The sequence below is a fragment of the Vigna angularis genome, chromosome 3 (assembly GCF_016808095.1).
Source record: "Vigna angularis cultivar LongXiaoDou No.4 chromosome 3, ASM1680809v1, whole genome shotgun sequence".
Taxonomy (NCBI): Eukaryota; Viridiplantae; Streptophyta; class Magnoliopsida; order Fabales; family Fabaceae; genus Vigna; species Vigna angularis.
Window position 1 is genome coordinate 37,956,691 of NC_068972.1, and position 16,013 is coordinate 37,972,703.

At 32.0% G+C, this 16,013-nt stretch overlaps 2 protein-coding genes across 2 annotated transcripts; both read right to left on the reverse strand.

Moving 5' to 3' along the window:
* Positions 1-5,870: 5,870 nt before the first annotated feature.
* On the reverse strand, positions 5,871-7,730 carry LOC108325421 (zeatin O-glucosyltransferase). The gene has a single exon (XM_017558489.2). The coding sequence runs from the start codon at positions 7,562-7,564 to the stop codon at positions 6,188-6,190; it is 1,377 nt and encodes a 458-aa protein (XP_017413978.1). The 5' UTR covers positions 7,565-7,730; the 3' UTR covers positions 5,871-6,187.
* Positions 7,731-13,598: 5,868 nt separating this feature from the next.
* On the reverse strand, positions 13,599-15,285 carry LOC108325630 (zeatin O-glucosyltransferase). The gene has a single exon (XM_017558721.2). The coding sequence runs from the start codon at positions 15,176-15,178 to the stop codon at positions 13,805-13,807; it is 1,374 nt and encodes a 457-aa protein (XP_017414210.1). The 5' UTR covers positions 15,179-15,285; the 3' UTR covers positions 13,599-13,804.
* Between the last annotated feature and the right edge of the window lie 728 nt (positions 15,286-16,013).

Here is a 16,013-nt window from a genome sequence, read left to right on the forward strand (position 1 = left end):
AGAACGGATTAACCTCAGGTGGCGACTGATGAGTATTCCAGTTATCCCACCTGGGTGCATGGACGCCTTAGCTACACAGGATTCATACAGTCCGGACGGTCTGTCTAGTATCAGGAATTTGATTGAATTAATGAATGAATTGAAGTATGTGTTGTAAATTATTTGATGCGTATTTGATATGTTATGAAATGTATGTTTTTCTTGAATTAAATTCAATAAGCTTACCCTTCGTATTCCTTTGTGTTGTCTGATTATGTATGTCCGTCTTGTCCTTGCAATGATCATCCTTGTGGATGTGAGCAGAGGGAGATGCTTCTTTGGAGGAAACACTTGAAGAAGGATTCATTGCTGAAGAGAATCTTTTAGAGGTTGAAGTGAAGGCCGAACAGAAGGACGTTCGGTGAGCTGTTAGCTTAGTTAGGTTAGCGGGCCGTTTTAGAACGAGCGCCCTTTTGCTATAGTTGTATAGTTGGACGTTCGGTATTTATTTTTGTAAACCGTTCGTTCTTAATTTTAGTGAACGCTCGTACGTTTATGTGTATCTACGTAAGGCCGTTCGGCCATTTGTGAACCTGATCCCTTTAAATTGTAAAATTGTTTTTGTCATATTAATATATGTTAATATTCTATTATATAGTTGATGACTGTATAAATTTTGGGATGTTACAATTTTCAATAATAGATATTAGTATAATATATTTTTAACACTTATCTAATTTATTTAATTAGTTAATGTCTATTTAATATATAATGATACAATATTTTTAATATTCATTTAATTTTACAATTTGTATGTCTCCATCCTTTAAAACAAGAATTGCAGACAGAGTTAATTTAAAGATTCAAATTCGAACATGGAAAAATTCAATGATCGCGTAATATAATTTACATAAATAAGAGTTTGAAATCTTCCTTATTTTCTTTCATATCAATGTGAAACATAACTTACATAAATGAATATTTTCCTTTTACTAAGAAGAAAGTGTCGATCTTCATAAGACAATATCTTTTCCATAAAGATTTGCTTTTTTTAACTTTAGTCCAACCGACTTATGATGAAAGAAGATGTAACATTGTAATATAAAACTATTAAAATGAAATATTACATGGATAATGATATAATAAGAACTGTGAACAAAATTCTTCACCTGAAGAATAAAGGTTCAACTTAAACTGAAAACTTCACTCCTAATTTTCTGCTGCGACAACTGAAAGATTGTATCCCTAAGCTCACACCATCAAGGTGATCACTGCAAAAGAGAAAACAACATACAAAGACATATCACAGAAAAACAAGGGTAAGCTAGTTTAATTTAATAGTCATGTGAGTATATAATTTAAACAAACAAATCAGATAATCATACACATGTATAAAACATATAAACACACATTGACCGACCACTTTAACTTGATTGTCCGGACTAATATGAATATGTAGCTTTGGTTGTTCGTGCACTCGTGGGTGTAGTACTGGAAACCCATCAGCTGCCACACAAGGTTAACCCGTTATCACTCACCATAGGACCACCCCCCCTCCCCCCCCCCCCCCCCCCCCCCCCCCCCCCCCCCCCCCCCCCCCCCGACTAAGGCCTCATGCTATTCTCACGACATGACTTACCCATCTCTACTTGAGACTTGGTAATCATTAGAATGTCAGGATGAACGCCGTGGATTTCGCTGTCCATATTCATACTATACCACCACCTTGATAACCAATCACTGAGACATTCCTTCTTGGAATTATCTTTCAATCCACCTTAGAAATATCATATCGTACTTCAATACCAACATACTTCCTCATACACAATACATTAACCGAACACTTTTAGCTTAGATAGGACACTAAGAACTTAAACCGAATACTAATATAAGACCGAACATTAAAGCATTACCGAACGGTCAATAAGAGACCGATTGCTAGTACAAGACCGAGCACTACTAAGAGATCACCCACCCACCTTAGACTGAACAATCATGAACGGGTAAGACTAAAGAGACCGAACCCAGTTAATGATCAGTACCTGAACATGGCCAAGCGGCCAATCAGCGCATGACCGAGCGGGTCGAACACTATGACAACCGAATACTAGTGTATGACCAAACACTAGTGTAAGACCAAACACTAATAAAATCGAACGCTAGTAAGACCGAACGCTAGTAAGACCGAACGCTAGTAAGACCGAACGCTAGTAAGACTGAATGCTAGTGTAAGACCGAACGTTAGTGTATGACCGAACGCTAGTATATGACGAACACTAGAGCGAGACCGAATGCTAGTAAGACCGAACGCTATATTCAATCGAATACTAGTACAAGACCGATTGGTCATTAATTGAAGCTCCACAAGCAAAACTCAGTTAAGACCTAACACAAGAGGAAGGTCGAACGGTCAATGAATGACACTCGATGATCTGCATAATTCTGCTGAATAACTGCAGAATTATGATCAACACCCATCTCTACTATTTCACTGCATTTTTCCCAACTTCTAATCCTCCAAACTTGTATCATACACACCTATACGCCTAACTAAGAGTATCTAAACCTTTACAACATCATTAAGAGAGTTTCATCTCAGATTATAGGGTCAATCCTGCAGAATCATCAACTGAAGGACCTAAAATCAGATTTCCTACCATTGGCACATTTTTAAGTGATTCAAAGGTTCTAACAAGTTCTAAACAACATACCCAGATTCTCCCTACAGACCAATATCACACCTGATACCCATTCCCCTTTTTCACTACTACACTTCCTCACAGTTCACTCGGCACAATAACTAGAGTTTTGCAGAAATGAAATCAACAAGACCACAACATTCATCAGCCCACACAAACAATGCAGAACACAAAATCATTCAATTACATATACATCAATATTCAAAACAACAGTTACATACACAGTAAATTCATCAATTAAATTAACTAGCTTCCCTTACCTTTAACAGAACCGAACAACTTCTACACCTCTAGAAAATTTTTTTGAACCTCAAAAAAATCCTAAGAACACCTATGAACCACGGATTGGTGAAAGAGGACCAACCGTAGAACCAAAATGAAATCAGAAAAGGAAGAAGGAGAATGCGGAACACTTGCAAACAAGATTGTTCCTTGCATGCAGGAAAACCAAAAATCGCTAAAACCAGAGAACGAGACTTACCAGTTCAAAATGCTAAACCAAACAGTGAAACAGGAAGCCATTGACGCTAGGATCACTTAGGTGCCTCTTGATCGTCGAACAAATGAGCCACCAGTGAGAATTTCTAGAGAGAAGGGAGAGGAAGAGTAGAGAATAATGTTTTAGAGAGATGAAAAATATTTAGATAATGAACCGAGTGTTTAAAATTTCTATTTATACTATTGACTTATTTTAACACAAATTATTCGATCTCATTGTTTTAATACAAGTATCTACTCTTAAGAGGTTATTTTCTGGGTTCTTACAGAAGCCACTACACATTAAGAGATGTAAAAATAAATTTTAATCCGTGAATTAATTCCAGGTATAAATCATATTAATTTTAAAAAAATATTAATTTTTGCAAATATCAATCAAATTAAACTCGACTCTGCTAATTAAATATATTCGAGTTGAAATATAATTATTTATTTTACTTTTATTATTTTTAATAACTCTTTTATTATAATTATAATTATTTATTATTTTTAATTATATAGATTGATAATTTGATATTTTAAAATTCTAGAATAACATTCAATAATATTTAAATAGTTTAAATACTTAATTAACTTATTTGTTATATAAATTAACAGTTTAATTTTTAATTATTACTTTTAAAGGAATGTTTAGTAAAAATATGTAAATATTTTATTATATTACTATAAAATAATAAATTGACTTAATTCACTTTAATTATATTATAAACTAAATTGAAAAAATAAAAATAAACCCGCTAATTTATCATTTTATAATGACCTACTCGATTATAAAAGTTTTAACAAAAATAAATAAATAAATCGAGTTAACTTTATTTTTAACTCAATTCACAATAAGCAAATCTGTAAATTTGACATCCTTACAGACAAATATCCTATACTGTAACATTAATTATATCAACATAAATTATAAAGTATGTAAAATATATATTCAATACTTAACATAAATTATAAAATAGTTAATTGTAATTTGTTTAGATAGTTAATACACGAAATTATACATAATAATACTAGAAATTAAAAATCAATTTAAAATTTAATAATAATTTTTTTGTTAACTTAGTTGATACTATTTAGAATTGTCTTAGTTAAAAATATTTAGAGTTTAATTTAAAAGTCAAGCATCATGATTTTAAAATCCTTACATAAACATAACACAATTAACACTATTAGTAACCAACAATTTTTATTTGTTCATGTTAATTTTTATCTTATGCTAAATACCTATTTTTTTATTATATAAATAATAATTATTAACATCAAAATTAATAAAAGTTAAAATTAAAAAAAGGTAGAAAATTACACTATAGTTCATAATATTAAATAATTTTATTTAAAATGTAATTCTCATCTTTCCTATTGTGTAATAAGTGTTTACTATATATTTGTTGATTTAATAAAAATAAAAAATATTATAAAATAAAAGAGTTGGTGGTCCACATATAGCTGCATTAATACTACATAGCTAAGGTCTCAAACTTATCTCATCAAACTGTTTTTTTAGTTAATTAGGTTTAAAATCCAACAATTCATTATTTATGTTGTAATAATTAATTTTAAAAAAAAGCATGTATCTAAACCTTTTAATTTTTTTATAACGTTCTAACATCAAATAAAAGATAATAATTTTAAATTGTTTTATATTTTAAAATAAAAATATTATTTTATTAGTGTTGGATGAATGATCATTTTAGTAGATTGGACCAGTGGTCATAAAAAAATGTAGTGTTCCTTTCTTATCATCCAATAATTTCACCATTGAGACTTCTTGCATCCCTTACCCCTTAAAAAATGACCATTTTATTAATTAACTGGAAAATGGCATAACAAGTATACATATTCATCCTACAACTTTGTTAGTTAATGTCTTGAGAAATAAAAATGTTAGAGGAAGAGTTGAGAAATACAATAAAGAATTCAAATTTTCTTTTTTTAAAATATCAACTACAATTAAATATTTATAAGTGTTAATGAAGAGATTTAAACTCTACAATTAGAAGTTTCTCTAATTAAATTTTTTACTTATTTTACTTTAATGACATTTCTTTTCCTTAATTTAAAATTTTCTTTTTCACACCAATTTTTACTCTTAACTTTTAAAACTCTTCAAACTTTAGTGTCGTAAAAATATTTATAATTTAATGACGTATTTAAGCTTCACTTCCTTTCTAGTAATGAATTCCCTTATTAAATGATATCATGTGTCGATGTGTTTGCTTTTTAATCATGAAATATCACATTATTTGTCTGCTTTTGTGGACTTATTATCTATATGATTGAGAGGTGCATAAACTTTATAATACTTTCCATTCTTTTGGTTATAGTCTTTTACAATAAGTTATGATTTGTATCTTTCCACCTCTTCGGTTGTATTCTTCTTTGTTTTATATACTCATTTTACTCCAATTGTTTCATTTCTTTTGGGAATAGTTGTTAATCCTCATAATCATTTCTTTTAATTGAATTCATCTCCAGTTTCATAACTTGTCTCCACCTTTTATTTTTTACAATTTTCTTAAAATCCAATGACTTACAATCTATTTGAAGATAATATAATTCTTCAAGATTACAAGTAACTTTATCACATCTTTTATAGATTTCATATATATCTTATATCTTTCTTAGCCTTTTACTTTGTACTTTCTTTATGGACATGAGACTTAGATGATGGAGTGTATAAATAAGAGTGACATCTTGAACTGTAGTTTTTTTATCTTCTTCTTCTCCAAGATTTGGAAGAAAATTGTAAGTCTTTTCTACTTAAGCCTCCAAGTTTCACATAGCTTCTTCATCAAACTCAACTTCACAAATTACAATTTGTAGCCTTAGAGTGAGCAATGAAGACATGCTTGGCACTTTGTCATCAAGCTTGCCAAACTTATTCTTGTCGTCTAGTTAATGTCTTTAGAAACAGACATATTCTTGCCAAACTTATTTTGGGTTATCTTCACCAACAGTTGTAAAATTCTGATACATTCAACTACGAATCACACAAAAATAAACTGACGACATTATTTAGTGATGTGAGCAATGAAAGAATCCATTTCCACGCGAGAAACTCCACCTACTACCGTGGACATATGGATGACATTTTTAAGCCACGCTGCTCTCTCTCTCATCTCATCACCTTCCTTTGTTTGCATCAACCTTCTCACACCGTTCTCAACATCTGATGCAGTCACCAACGCTTTCCTCTGTGACCAATCCTTCACAACCAAACCAACCTTCAGAACCTCTGTTATCAGAGCTGCGTTACTTGGTTGGTCAGAGTGCATTGGCCATGTTGCTATTGGCACTCCCATGGTTATGCTCTCCAAGCACGAGTTCCATCCACAATGGCTCATAAACCCACCTGTTGAAGGGTGGCTCAGAATTTCCAATTGGGGTGCCCAATCCCTCACAATCAGCCCCTTGCCTTCCACTCTCTCCTCAAACCCATTTGGAAGATCAAGTCTTTTTGCTTCGTTTTCATCAAAGATGTCCCCTTTATCAGCATCTCTCAGCACCCAGATGAACTTCTGCTTGCTTTGTTCCAACCCAATTGCTATCTGTTGGATCTGTTCCACTTTCAAAGTTGTTGTTGTTCCAAAAGACACATATATCACTGAATTAGGCTCTTGTTTATCAAGCCACTCCATGCATGAGTGCCTTTCTTTTGAATCTTTCTTCTCAACGGCTAAAGGGTTGAACGGTCCCAGTGCCCAAATCTCTTTACCATCAGTGACAGCCTCCATCAACTCAATGTAATCACCATCAATCACCCTGCTTGTGTTGTAGATGAATCCATCACTGAATTTGAGAAATTCTCTTTGTGTAGTAAGGAAATCCAAGAATTGGGTTGGGAAGCATCCTTCCAGAGAAGGAACTTTAAGGGCGTTCATGGCTTCAACCGAAGGCCTTCCAATTCTGTTCCAGTAGTGAACGTAGACGCTAAAGGCGCATGTGATGTGAAAAGTGTAATTCTCAACATTAGGTATGTTTGTGGCATCTTGTGCCACTGAAGCCATGGCAGAGTCATGAATGACTATAACCCTTTTGGCTTCAGAGGAGAGGGATAGAAGCAGTTTCCTCACAGGGTCTCGAAGATGCATAGAGGCCTCAAAGGAGGGAATTAGATGAGATGGGAAATCGCTTTCTGGATCGGGAGAAGGGGAAACAAAGGTTGGAACATCAAAGGCATGGAAATGAATGTTAGAAATGGAATCGTGGTGACGAAGAGTGGCTTGGCGAATGTGAGTGACAGTGGAAACATAATGAACTGGTATGTTGTGTGATGAGATAATGTTTGAGAGATGCAGAAGCTGATTGAGATGGCCTTGTGCAGAGAAAGGTATCAGAACCACCACCACTTGGTTTTTCTGAGCAAGATTTCCTCCATTAGAAGCCATGATCAGGAACTTAGAGAAGCTGTTATTCAACTTCGACAAAGGATTCAGCAAGAAGAGGTTCGGTGGTTGGGTTGAATGATGTTATGTAAAGTATTTAGAGGAATTCTGTGGACTGCATGAAACTAACTTTTTATTTTATTTACGAACCTGATCTAGCAGTAATTTGTCTTTTATTACAAAATTTAGAAAAAGAAAAAATGTTTATTCTCTACTTTCAGGGTTTAGTTCAAAGTAATCTTATCTTTTAAAAAACATAACGATGGAAATGTCACTGTGATATCTCATAGGTGGACTTAAATGATTTTTTAATTTAAAAAAAAAGTTTCTGCCATGTCATCATCAGCATCTCTAAACAAATCCTAATTTCTCTCCAAGAAACCCTAACCATCGCACCATCCAGCGCCGTCACCGCCATCCTCGTCGGGCAGCCATCATCTCCAACACATCACATGCCACCACCAAAGCTATGCGACGAGAACGCGAGAAACCCTATGTCTCAATGATTTGCTTGCAGGTGGAGGCAAACAGCGGCACGATTAGTGATGGAGAAGAGTGACGATTCGCGATCTGCAGTAGCTGGCGATTTTGCTGGTGATTAGTTGTGGACCATTCTGTGGTGGAGATTGGACAGTAGTGCTGCTTGCGCGACGGCGATTTGGCTGGTGCGAGGATGAAAATGGTGAAAATTGGTGGTCGCGGCATAGCAAGGGATCACGTTGGGTGGTGGTGCGAGAACAAAGGTAAGATGCGAAGGTGATGGAGATGCAACAGAAGGGAGAAGACACTTTGGTGGTGGCGCGTGATGTGTTGGAAAGGACGACTACCGACGAGATGGCGGTGACGACGCTGGATGGTACGGCGGCTAGGGTTTCTTGGAGATAGGGTTTGTCTGGAGATGTTGATGATGACGTGGTATTTGCACCGTTATATTTTTAACTGCGTGAGTGGAAAAGACCAGATTGAACATTTTTTAACGAGAACTTTTTTAAAAGATAGAATTATTTTGAACCAAACCCGTGAAAGTGGAGACTAAATGATGTATTAAACTAAGAAAAATCATAAAACGAGACAAAAATGTATTACAAAACAAAACAACAAACAATAAACATATAATTTTTATTAAAAAAATGATTAAATAACTTGTTCTATGAATAAAGTAATTTAGGGATACTCGGTCCAAGCATATTTTTGAGTCGGATAAACGGGAGAGAAGACGTGTGCTTCTTGTCTACCGCTTCCCATTTCTCAAATAAAACCTTTGCCTGACTCTGGATAATGGAGACAAACACCATTTTTATTTTATTTTTTTCTCTAAGAGTAAATCATTTCAATTTAAATATGTTCCAACAGCACTCACACCATAGGAATTTTAACAATCAGCTATCAAACTATAACATTGATTACAACAACCACGCTAACAAATCCATCAAATAACGAATTCTCATTTAAAATTGGAATCAAGTTTTTAACTATAAATAATTATGTTAATTTATAATTTATTTAAATTTTAATTTATAATAATATTTATTAAAATTGTGGTAGTTTACATTAATTTTAATATTTAAATTTATTTAAGTTGGAATTAGGTATATATGTTAGTATAATTTAATTTTAAAAATCAATGTTAACGTTATTTATCACTAATTGAAAGATAACACTAATTGTTCAGAACCGATTATTATATCATTCCACAACAAATTTGAAAGTAGCATTGTTAATTCTCCAACACTTATTGTCAAACATATATAATTCAATAATAAAAAAAAAAGAGTGGATCGTATAACTGTTTAATTAGTTTAAGATCATCCGGTCTGAAACGTCTAGAAAACTTATCAATGAGAAAAACGGACCTAGTTGTCGATCTTAAACAGAAATTAAGACTAAATATGATTATATTAAACTTAAGTATAATTGTTATCCATTTGGTCGTAATTAGGTCAATATGTTGTAAAATTTATCTAGATTTAAGATATTGTGGTATTTAATATGTATTTATTGTTATAACTTCCAAATATTTACTGATTTTGACATCACTTTATACAATAACCTCTGAGTTTGACTAAACTAAGAGTGAAGTGAAAGAAAAATAGTGACTTATGCTTAAAATAGGATGAACAAAATAAGGAGAGATTACCCTCACACCGAAACAAAAAAAAACAAATGCAAAACATTTCATTTGCAACAAAACAACTAACAACTAAGTCACCAAACATCATCAAAGACATTATTATTCTAAATATTAGAAATTTTAAATTTTACATTTTTATATCACTTTTTAGATCATGTTTTATTTGATCATGATTTGGATTATATATTCTTATAATGTGGAGTATGAGTTGTTGTCATTTATTTTCTTTTTAGTTAGATATTGTTATTTTGATTTAGATTTTTTAAATTTGAATTAAGCAAAGTGTTGGTCTCATATTTTAATATTAATTATATATTGGTCAAAATTTTATTTTGCTTGATTTAAATCTCATTACAATTTACATAATGTAGAAAAAATTGGAAATAAAATAGAATATAAATTTTAATAAAACAAAAAGTACATCATCCATATGTAATTCATATCGCATTACTTACAAATTACTTTACATGTAACATTATCTATGGATATTTCTTTTTATGTAAATTTACCAAACACTTGTTGTACAATTTTTTTCATATGTAATTTGTAGATAATATCCAAATACTTACAGATTTTATAACTTACATACGAAATTTTATCACGAATTTTTATCTAGAAAAAAATCAATTTTATTTTACACATATGACACCTATCTTCTTATTATATAAGTAACAATTATTAACATCAAATTAATAAAAAATAAAGCTGCGAAGACAAGTAGAAAATTACACTATAATTCATAATATTCAATAATTTTATTGAAAATATAATTCTCATATTTCCTATTATGTAATCAATGTTTTTTTATATATGTATTGATTTATAAAAGTTAAAAAGATTATAAAATGCAAGAGTTGAGGCTCAAATCAAATATAGCAAAATTAATAGTACATAACTAAGCTCTCAACCTTATCTTTATCAAATTAATTTTAATTTTTTTTAATTAAATTAGTTTTAACATCAACAATTCTCATATATATATATATATATATATATATAATATGTTGTAATAATTGGATATATTAGATTATTCTTTATCTTTTATTTTTTATCTTTAGTTACTTTATTATAATATTTTATTTGTATTTTAGACTTAGCTCATATTCCTTCTATTATAAATAGAGTTTCCTATGTGTATATTCAATATAAGGGGAATATCTTATAGATAATTTTTACTATATTAAACATGGTATCAAAGTCTGATTCTTAAGAAAAATTTTCGTTGCCCCTATCCACTACAACTGTCATCATTGCTATTAGAGTTGTCATCGTTGTTGTCATAATCATTGGAGCATCAGTTTCTACTAGTCTTGGTCAAGCGACCACAATACTACCAATATCACTGGCATTGAAGTCCAGACGTGCTCTAACACACAAATCACAATTCACTTTTATCATCTTTTTTAGCCACTGGTGGCAGCCCATGTGTCTTCGTCTTTGGCACCGACCACCTTCATTAGACTTGTTGCGACCTCCTATCTTTAGATTTGACCTCGTTCAATAATATGGTATGACTTGGTGTGAGGCAGATCAATTAGTCTTTTATTCTTCCTTCTTCATAGTATATGTTGATGACATCCTTTTTACACGAAGTGACAATGATGGCATTTCTCAAATGAAACAACATCTTTGCAATCATTTTCAAACCAAAGATCTTGGTAAACATAGATTTTCTTGGGTATCCTTATATCTCAAAGGAAGTATGTATTGGATATTTGGAGGAAACTGGATTGGTGAATTCAAAATTTGTTAATACACCCATAGATCCTAATACTAAACTTTTACCAAAATACGAGGAGTTTATATTCGACCCCGAGCAATATAGAAGACTACTTGAAAAATTGAATTATCTTACAATTATTCGTCATAACATTTCCTTTGCAATTAGTGTGGTAAGTCAATTCCTTAATTCCTCGTATGAAGATGATTGTAATGCAATTATTTGTATATTAAAGTACATTAAAGGATCTTGTGGAAAATGGTTGTTATATGGTTCAAATAACCATATAAGAGTGATTTTTTATTCAAATGTTGATTAGACAAGATCTCCTTCTAATAGAAGATCAACATCAGGATATTATGTCACCATTGATGGTAACTTGATCTCTTGGAAAAGCAAGAAACACTAGTGCAAAAACAGCATATAACGTCACGCGTTCAATGTCCAACCACTGAGTAACCAACGTTAAAAATGACCGGTGACATTTTTGTAAATAAATGCAATTATTAGACGTCGTTTAGAATTGTAATTCAATTTTAATTTGTTATATTGGGTAAATTTTTCGAAAATGCTTGGCGCGAAGGTGAAAATGTATTTACGTATGACGTCGAATTCCCTATGTCAAAAGGATATAAAACGTCGAATGCACCAGTGTAAGACGTTAAAATATTAGTGAATTCAATAAAAATTTGAGCGGGAGATTGAAAATCCATTCACATTATCTTAACGCACGATACCCTCTTCTCTGCTCAAACTTTTCTGGAACAAAGTTTGACGACCATCACATGTAATCTTTCTTTCACAAATGCATGTTAATTAACTACTTTAGGTATGATTTTCGTTTGTTTTGACCGATTATTTTCGTGTTCTTGTCCTTCATAGGCGCATTCTGCTTTCTCTCTGATTGGTGGCAACACTTTATTTCGACAAACCCACATTTTGAAGGTTAGTTTTTATTTTCGTTTTGAAGAACTTGTTTGTTGTTTTTTTGGTGAACTTGTTTGTTGTTGTTGTTTGGTTGAACCTGGTTGTTGTTGTTGTTTGATTGAACTTGTTTGTTGTTTGTTATTGTTGTTTGTTATTAGTGTTTGTTATTGTTATTTTTTGTTGATACTATACTACACGTTCATAATTCATGCTTTATAAAATACCAAAAACTGAAATTTGTTGTTTTTCTGCTTTTCAGATATCATAGAGTTGTTAAAAAATATCACAATTAATTAAAAAAAATTATTAACGTCGAATATTGACAAAATTCGATGTTAATTTGCTTTACTATGAACGTCGAATTGTTCTATTTCAACGTCAATTTAATGTCTTCCGATATACGTCGACCTCGAAGGTGACATGAAAGGATGAAAAACACTGACGTTATACGATGTTTTTTGTACTAGTGAAATAGAGTGTTGTTGTAATATCTAGTGCAAAAGCATAATATAAAGTTATGACTCTAGTCACTTGTGAACTTGTTTGACTTAAAATATTGTTTAGAGAGTTACAATTTGGATATGTCATTCAAATGATACTTATACGTAACAATCAAACTACTTTTCATATTAATTCTAGTCTTGTTTTTCATGAGAGGATCAAACATATTGAGATTGACACTCATTTAATTCAAGAGAAGATTGTATCGAAAAACATCAAAATCGAGTTTGTTAATTTAAGTTATCAGTTAACATATATTTTTACAAAGTTTTTACTGATCGATGCACCAGCTTGAAGGATGATGTTAGACATATTAAATTATTAGATATTTTATATAGATAGTTTATCTTTATCTTTTATCTTTAGTTAGTTTCTTATTATTTCTTATTTATATTTTGAATTTTTATTATAAATAAAATATCCTATATTCAAGACAGATTAATTTCATATATAATTTTTATTGTATTAAAACGTAATAATTTATATATGTACCTTTTTATTATTTTTATAACATTTCAATGTCAATTAAAAAAATAAGATATTTACTTTTTGTTTTTGAATAATTCATTTTAAATTATTTTATATTTTAAAATAAAGATATTATTTTGTATGAGTGGTCACTTTAGTAGATTGGAGAGAGTGGTTAGCTGGAGTATTCCTTTCTCATCACCAATAATTTCACCATCGGTGCTTGCATCCTTTACGCCTAAAAAATGACCATTTTAATCAATAACTATGAAGTACAACTTTCAAACTCATGAACAAAAGCAGTATTGTTTCTATAAAACTGGAACAACTCTTTCAAAATGGCATAACAAGTCAGCATACCAATCCTACAACTTTGCTAGGTAATGTCTTGAGAAAGAGAAATATTCATGCCAAACTTATTTTGGGCTATCTTCATCAACTGTTGTAAAATTCTGATATATTAAACAACAAATCACACAAACAGAAACTGATGAGATTATTTAGTGATATGAGCAATGAAAGAATCCATTTCCATGCGAGAAACTCCACCTACTTCCGTGGACATATGGATGGCACTTTTAAGCCTCGCTGCTGTCTCTCTCATCTCATCACCTTCCTTTGTTTGCATCAACCTTCTCACACCATTCTCAACATCTGATGCGGCCACCAACTCATTCCTCTGTGACCAATCCTTCACAACCAAACCAACCTTCAGAACTTCTGTTATCAGAGCTGCGTTTCTTGGTTGGTCAGAGTGCATGGGCCATGTTGCTATTGGCACTCCCATGGTTATGCTCTCCAAGCACGAGTTCCATCCACAGTGGCTCATAAACCCCCCTGTTGAATTGTGGCTCAGAATTTCCAATTGGGGTGCCCAATCCCTCATAATCAGCCCCTTGCCTTCCACTCTCTCCTCAAACCCATTTGGAAGATCAAGTCTTTTTGCTTCGTTTTCATCAAAGATGTCCCCTTTATCAGCATCTCTCAGCACCCAAATGAACCTATGCTTGCTTTGTTCCAACCCAGTTGCAACCTGTTGGATCTGTTCCACTTTCAAAGTTGTTGTTGTTCCAAAAGACACATATATCACTGAATTAGGCTCTTGTTTATCAAGCCACTCTATGCATGAGTGCCTTCCTTCTGAATCTTTTTTCTCAATCACTAAAGGGTTAAACGGTCCCAGTGCCCAAATCTTCTTACCAGTGATACCCTCCATCAACTCAGTATAATCACCATCAATTACCCTGCTTGTGTTGTAGATGCTTCCATCATTGAATTTGAAAAACTGACTTTGTGCAATAAGAAAATCCAAGAATTGGGTTGGGAAGCATCCTTCCAGAGAAGGAACTTTAAGGGCGTGCATGGCTTCAACCGGAGGCCTTCCCATTCTGTCCCAATAGTGAACGTAGACGCTAAAGGCGCATGTGCTGTGAAAAGTGTAATTCTCAACATTAGGTATGTTTGTGGCATCTTGTGCCACTGAAGCCATGGCAGAGTCATGGATGACTATAACCCTTTTGGCTTCAGAGGAGAGGGATAGAAGCAGTTTCCTCACAGGGTCTCGAAGATGCATAGAGGCCTCAAAGGAGGGAATTAGATGAGATGGGAAATCGCTTTCCGGATCTGGAGAAGGGGAAACAAAGGTTGGAACATCAAAGCCATGAAAATGAACGTTAGAAATTGATTCGTGATGTCGAAGTGTGGCTTGGCGCATGTGAGTGACAGTGGAAACATAATGAACTGGTATGTTGTGTGATGAGATAAGGTTTGAGAGATGCAGAAGCTGATTGAGATGGCCTTGTGCAGAGAAAGGTATCAGAACCACTACTACTTGGTTTTTCTGAGAAGGATTTTCTCCATTGGAAGCCATGACCAGGAACTTAGAGATGCTGTTATTCAACTTTGGCAACGAAATTCAGCATAAGAAGAGGCTGGGGTAGTTGGGTCGAATGATGTTTAGGTGTTTACTTTGACTTGATTCTATCTTTCTTTATTTTGTATTTTTTTTTTGGAAAGTTTACTAAATCATTTTATCTTTTAATATGTGTTAAATGAGTATAAATATATCAGTCACTCTATCATGATTTTGTAAAGTATTCAAAGGATGAGAACTGGAGCTATCTTTTTTATTTATTCATGAACCTCTGAGTTTGGCACTAATTTTTGTCATTTATCTCACATTTTAAAATTCAGTCTAATTTTGATTTTCTATTTTAATAACTCAATATATTTCTTTTGTCATTTAAATTTGTTTTTATTTCTCAATTTCTGACACTTTAACAAAATATAGTTATTTAGATAGGTTTGAACAAATATGATAGCTTTTAGTCTTTTTAATAGTATTTAAAAACTATAAAATGTAGTTTTTGTTTTGTACACCTCTATCAATCTTAAAATCATGTTAGGATTGGGTTATGTAGTAAAAAATATGAATAATAGCTTATAACAAGGCTTAATTATGGCTTAAGTATTTGATAAATTTAAAAATATTTAATTAAAATTTTATATCAATTAAGTATTATTAAATATTTTTGTTAATTAAAAAATATTTTCTAATTATGATCTGTCATATTCTTTCATCGAGTTGTCGTCATATACTATTTTATGATTTTGTAATTTATAATTTTTTTTTATTTTGTAATTTTAAATTTTAAAATTTAATCATAGTTTTATTCAAATTTACAAGTTGTAAAAATATATAACAA

Coding starts and splice junctions, on each gene's coding strand:
- LOC108325421 (XM_017558489.2), bottom strand. CDS start 7,564: ATGGCTTCTAATGGAGGAAATCTTGCTCAGAAAAACCAAGTGGTGGTG.
- LOC108325630 (XM_017558721.2), bottom strand. CDS start 15,178: ATGGCTTCCAATGGAGAAAATCCTTCTCAGAAAAACCAAGTAGTAGTG.